Here is a 6,705-nt window from a genome sequence, read left to right as displayed (position 1 = left end):
AGCTAACGTTAGCCATTCGTAGCAAAGATGGTGGACAGGGAAAGAGGTCCCTATCACGACAAGTAATTTATGTGGCGATAACGTTAGATAGTCTGCAGAGCAGATATTCGTTTTCGTGTCCTGAATAGACAGCATTTATTTTTGCCTGAAATGGATGATGTGGAGATTACAGATGTCGATGACGGTGACTTGCCTTATCAGGTGGAAAAGGCGCCCCTCAAAAACCAGGATCTAAGTAGCCTGAGCCTAACTGGTAACTTGACATGATAACAAGACCAACTCATTAAATGTTGTATTACTTCAGATGTAACAAACGAAATCTGACTCTCTAGGATTGTCAAACTATAGCATGCTAATAGCTTAGTTAGCACAGTTTGTTTCTAAATAACATGACGCTTAACGTAGTTGATAGTTGACATTTCTGTTAGCTAACGTTCATTTCCGCGTTAGCTTGTTTTGCTGTGTGTAGCTAGACGACGTGAAGAAGTTAAGGTGGAAGTTGGCACGACTTGAGGCTCAACAAACCAAAATTAAAAATTAAATGTGCATCAAGTTAATTCACTTCTCTTTCCATCAGCACACCACAGTTGTCAGTAATGTATAAGTCTATTCCTAAGTAATTTTTAAAATGAAAAGGTTGAAATTTCTCTTTCTGGTATGCTGTCTAAAACATACGCCAGTCAACATCATGGATGCAGTAACCTTTAAGCCTTTGCTTTATTTTTCACTCTACATTCTAGTTTATTTTAAGTATCTGCCATGTTAAATATGATCATTATTGTGGGTAAGTATATTCATTCATGGAAGTAGAAGAGCTGCAAACTGTTCCTAAATTTTACTTTTTATTTATCTCGTTTTCTTATTTTAAACAAAATGTTTCTCTCATCCCAGTTTCCTTTTAGAAAGGTGATCTGGGTTTTTAACCCCTTAATTGATAATTAACATATGTTATTTATATCTTGCATCTGTCAAATAAGGATGGTCTTACAATGAGAAACACGAAGTGTTTGCTCCTGCCCCCACAGCAGGAGAGCTTCTGGCCCAGTATGGGTGGTACCTGCTGTTTGGGACTGTGCTGGTCTGTCTACTCATTCAGTACCTAAGCAAGAGGAGATCCAGCCAGAGCCACCGCAGCTCACCGCCACCAACACCGGAAGGTCAGCACCAGCGCGTTCCAGTACTTGTTTATATACCTGCTACAAAGTGACAAGACAAAGGTCATAGCAATAAAATATGGAATCAAACAGAGTTCGATACTGTAGAGGTCTAATGCAAGCACAGTGTGGGGCTGATAACAAATAACACTACAACATTTTTGCTTTTTGCATTATATAGTCGTTAAAAAAGGATCCACGATTTCATCAGATATATGCAGCTGTTAACTACTGAAGCACCAGTCAGAAAGAATCAGTTCAGTATAATTATTCCTGCATTATCCAAAGTGACTGGGACACTGTGGCCTCTTTGTCAACAGATAGGTGTGGACTTTTGTCTGGTTATCTCCAATGATGCCGACATTCAGTGTGTATGTTTAGAGAGTTACTGTGACTGCAGTGAGGCTTCCTTTAGATACTGTAACTCTAACAACATTACTTTGTAGCTTGAGTTAAGTTAAGCTGAGCTGCAGCTAGCATCAGTCAGTGAGTATGTTCCATAGATCCCTCTGCTGGGCCTTAGTAAGGAGACACTGTCTGTGGAAATGCAACGAGACGGTTTTACTTTAGCTTCACTAACTCAGACTGCTGAAGCCTCTTAGTTGCTACTAACTGATGATTATTTTCACATTCAATAATCAGTTCATTACTTCTCCCAATCAAGGTTTTTCTGAATTGCTTAAGAATATTTTCTGTTCTCAAAACAGTAAAAACAATCACCATATGAGTTTATGCTGAACAGCACAACACTTAATTTGTCCCGCACTCGCTCACTCCAAACATTTAATTTTTGTGTCAAAAGTAGTTAAATTGACTTTCATTCCATTTCCATTCAAGTACACCACTGCCACAAATTATTTTAGATCAGGCATCTCAAACCGGTTCCATAAAGGGCCGTGTGGCTGCAGGTTTTCATTCCAACCCAGGAGGAGCACATCAGGCCAACCAATCAACATCAAGGGATCACTTAGTTATCAGCTGAACACTGAGATCAGCTGATTAATTGATTCCAGCCTGGTGTGCTCCTCCTTGGTTGGAATGAAAACTTGCAGCCACGCGGCCCTTTATGGAACCGGTTTGAGATGCCTGTTTTAGATTATACTAGATTTGCCTTTGCACTACATAGATGTTCTCACAGCAATCAGAATGTCAGTTACATTTCTGGTTATTAGCTGTGAGCTAAGAGTTTGTTCATTGCAATTCAGTTCAATTAGTGAAGGCTAAATGTCTTTTTTTTTTTTCTTTATTAAGATGTTACACTCATGGTGAGAAAACAAGAGGCCATGGAAGCAGCTCGGAGAAGGATGCAAGAGGAGCTTGATGCAAAAGCAGCCATCTTCAGAGAGAAACAGAAACAGGTGCAGTAGTTAAATAGAAATGTTTGAAAGAAAAATGATGTACTGTCCATGGTGTGAAACCTAAACTGAATATGTGATGTGTTTTGTGAACAGCAAGAAGAAGAGAAGAGGAGGCAGAAAATAGAGATATGGGAGAGTATGCAACAGGGAAAGAGTTACAAAGGAGCTGCAAAACTTTCCCAAGTGAGTTTCAAGTTTAATCATCTGTGAGTTTGTCTTTTCTCACAGTTACTTTAACATGAGGCACATTCCTTCTGTTGACCAGTCTGTCAGTTGGCAAACAACAAACTGTGTATCACTGCCAGTGATGCATCGATACAGTTACTGTAGATCACATTTCAGTTTGATTCATGATACAGAGATCGTGGTTCAGTACATCATGATATCTTGAACGAGAGGCTGACTGACTCATGGCAGTTACATTCCTTATTTGTTCCTAAGATAAAAAGCTAAAATGATAATTCTTAAGATTTCATTCCCGTTGATTTGGTGACATCTGTGGTTACTGGTGGTAGAGTAAGTGCAGAAGAGCAGCTGGTTCATCTGTTTACAGTGTGGCAAAACAAGCTCACGTTTTAATAAAGCAGTCATTTGCAAATAGTTCCAATCTGATCTGAGTTCTTGCTGCACACAGTGCTGGTAGTCCGTCCACGCAGCAGGACACAGTAAAAGGAGCTGGTTAGCTTGCTGAAGAGTAAAAGATGTGCAGCTTGTTGCCTGCCTGCAGCTCTTCAGATGCTCCTGTGGCTGCTGCTGAATGCTCCAGTACTCCTTGCAATGTTTAAAAGTGATGTGCTGGAACAATAAAAGCCACCCCATGTTTTGCCAATTCAGTGCTTTTAATGTAAACTCGGCTAATGTAGCCATTAAATGACTCTGTTTGCTGTCAGCAGGTTAAAGATCCATTTGGTCTCTTGACCCTGAGATCACTTGAGTGTGATTTTGTTCAATTGATTACACAACTGTGGTCACTGACATGCGTCTCTGTATCTGCTATCAGAGGAATACTTGAGTATAAAATAGTGATTTGATCAAGGGTTGTATAGTCTGTTAACCAAGGCTAACCACATTCACACATATCACTGCAGACAACCGAAGAGGCCAGCTCATCAACGACAGTGCTGAAACCAAAGACGGACAAGAAGCCTCTTCGCAGTGCAGGTGTGTACTTCACAGGAACTGAAACAGCCTGCACACACTCACTGACACTTCCAGTATTCAGCAGAGCAGGAAGTTCATTTATTTTTTTTCAAACTTGTTTTCATTTTTAGTACTATGTCCTGTCATCTACACAATGTAGCTGGAAGGGACTGTGTACCATATTAATCATAAAAGTCAGCCCATTATGTGTTCTACCAGAGTTAGCTTAAAGCTAACCTTCATTTAGAGTCTCTCAAGATGCATGATGCAAAGTAACACAGTAGTACATCACACACACGCTTACATACACGCACCATAAGTGTATGTTAGACAAATTTCATTTGGGAGTATGAGGAGTCTTACCACAGTAACTAGAGGTATGGCTCTGTGTCTGTCCTCTTAACACCCATACTGTTCACATTCACCAGTTATTTCCTGTTGCTTCAACTGTGCTCTTTTTGATCAGTGTTAGAGACTCACTTTAGACCAGACTGAACAGCAGTGTTTCACCATCCTCCCTGGTAGTTTCAGGTCTGTTTCACCTCTGAATACAGCCAGAGGTCCGTTTCACAAAGCAGGTTTACTGAAAACTCTGAGTATGTTAACCCTGAAATGAGGGAAACTCTGAGTTTTCCGTTTCACATAGGAAGGTAAGTCAAACCAGAGAAAGAGGGGTAACTCAAGCCTGTTTCACAGACAGAGGTAAGTTAAACTCCGAGTCAGTTACCGCAGTAACTGACTCTATGAACCTAACCTGGTCGGGACCAGGTTTTACTCAAGGAACCTCGAGTTTCTCTGTGTCTCCGCCCTCTTTCAACCGCACACCGCATTCACTTCCTCATTCATTCATTCAGTCGGCAGACGAGTTTTGGCATAGTTCTGCCGTCTGTTATTAAAAAAAATCATTAAAAATATCAGTCAGTGAGAAGTCCATTAGGCACAGTAGGTGGTGACTTTTTTCGTTAACATGGCATGTTAACGTCTTTTGATCATGATCCCGTGGATGAAGGTGCAGCGATACTGCGCAGAGAATTAAATATTCGTCGGTAGATAGTTATCAGACCACGATGTTCTTGCTTTTCCAGACAGTTATCGGTTCTAGGCCACCACCCGTTCTTCGTGCATCTGCCTTCTTTCTGTTGGCTGAGTAAAAGTCTGTGTTAGTTTAAATATAGGCTTAATTATTTAACATAACATGATATAGATGAGAACACTTTTTTCATTTTTAAATTTTATTTCATTCGTTAACAAAAAACAAAACATTATATGAACACAATATAACCAATTTTACAATGAAAGGGAGCCACTTAATATTTACTTTACAATGTAAAACATGATCAAAATGAGGTAGCTACCTCCATGAGATCATGCAGAGGTCTTACCTGTTTCAACCATGTTTTTATATTTCATTTTAAGCTGCTGCCAAGTGCGCTTCTCCCCCGCGGGATTGCACCTAAATGGAATAAATTAATAGGCAACCATTCAAGCAGTTTTGCCCTGTAATATTATTGTGATTTCAAAGGACTACATTTATACTCACACATTGACCCGAGCAGCAATGTTCTCCCACGCCGTCTCCCTCTGCTTCGCAGCTGCAGCGGTGTTGGACTTCCGTCTAAAAACGTGTTCATATTCGCTGTATGAGCGCATTAAAATGTCTAATTCCAGTGGCGTGAAGTACGCAGCCTTCCGCTTCCCCGTTGCCATGGTGAATCCTTAAATCGGGGTTCCATTGATGCTGTCTTTTTAAAGTTGCGGTGCACGCGCTTAACTCGAGGTGAACCTACTCTGAGTTAATCAAACTAACTCAAATCTGCTGTTGTGGAATCGAAAACTCAGAGTTTCCTATCTCAGAGTAGATCAACTCAGAGTTCAGGGTTACACTCAGAGTTTGTTGAACCTGCTTTGTGAAACGGACCCCAGGACCGCTGCTGAGTGTGGATGGATGTGCTCTGTTGTGTCTGTAACCACACCCAACAGTGATGCCACAGTAATGCTGGAATCCAATTCTACATCCCTGCAGAAAGGTGCAAAGTTAAACCACTGGAACTCAGCAGTGGTTTTGCATGTTTAAGTCAAGTAACGTGCACCTTCCATTAGTACTGGCCATATTTTAGCTTTTGTTATATTTTGACAAACTGCTTTCAGAATAAAATGGTCGGATGATGCACCCACTGTAAAATTCAAAAGACATGTCTGCATTTCTAGCTCTTTTATCCTCAGATAAATTTCCATGGGGTATATATACATTCCCTCTCTGTAATTCCTCTGCCAGCTGGATCGTTAGGAGGTCTTGATAGAAGAGTAACACTGTGTGAGTCCTGTACCAGAAGTCTGCATTCTGTTCTGCTGTGTGTGTTTCAGACTACAATCCCCTGAGTGGACAGGGAGGAGGCTCCTGCTCCTGGAGACCTGGCAGGAGAGGGCCGTCATCTGGTGGATGAGGTTAAAGAAAGTCAGAGACGTTGGTCTGTATGACCTTTGACCTCTGACATTCTGATGTGCACACTGACTGACTGAACCAAGCTGACAATGTCATCAAGGCCACACTTTATTAACAGCTTGTTTTTTAGCTTGCACTATACCTCTAATGGATTTCGATCAATTAGCATCATTAACAGCATATACCTGCTATCCTGTTTGATTTCCTCCACTATTTACTCTATAACCTCTCTGTTCTGTTGCCCTGTTAAGCATAAAAGATAATGTGATTATCAGGAGTCATTCTGTTAGGGGTAAATATATTTTGGCATTGAAAGCTTGTAATGAAGCCATTTCTGTAAATGGTGCATAACCAGTGGATTTGGCTGATGAATTCACAGTCAGTGTGTTGTTTTTTTCCTGATATGTTCTTTTATGCTCATCAGTGTGTACCACCATAGCTTTAGAGTTGACATTACTTCAGCAGCTGCAGCTGGTGGACATGTGCTTAATTACTAGAAATGGTATATTCTGATTATATAGTTGCAAACATTTTTGATCTCTAAAAATGTAAGGAGGGTATGTCTATACGTTACACACATTTTTATGCAATAAAGACATGATCACAGGGA

At 40.6% G+C, this 6,705-nt stretch overlaps 1 protein-coding gene across 2 annotated transcripts; it reads left to right on the top strand.

Moving 5' to 3' along the window:
• Positions 1-6,705, top strand: selenos (selenoprotein S). 2 transcript variants are annotated; one of them, XM_041935611.1, is made up of 6 exons: positions 1-253; positions 978-1,157; positions 2,406-2,512; positions 2,606-2,695; positions 3,601-3,673; positions 6,017-6,705. In XM_041935611.1, the coding sequence occupies exons 1-6, from the start codon at positions 151-153 to the stop codon at positions 6,094-6,096; spliced, it is 633 nt and encodes a 210-aa protein (XP_041791545.1). In that variant the 5' UTR covers positions 1-150; the 3' UTR covers positions 6,097-6,705. The 2 variants fall into 2 exon arrangements, with proteins under 2 accessions (XP_041791545.1, XP_041791553.1); XM_041935619.1 differs by having other exon boundaries at positions 3-253; positions 1,026-1,157.

Source organism: Chelmon rostratus, chromosome 1 (assembly GCF_017976325.1).
Source record: "Chelmon rostratus isolate fCheRos1 chromosome 1, fCheRos1.pri, whole genome shotgun sequence".
NCBI lineage: Eukaryota > Metazoa > Chordata > Actinopteri > Chaetodontiformes > Chaetodontidae > Chelmon > Chelmon rostratus.
Note: the sequence above shows the minus strand (reverse complement) of the source record. Positions and strands in the feature narration are given on the sequence as shown.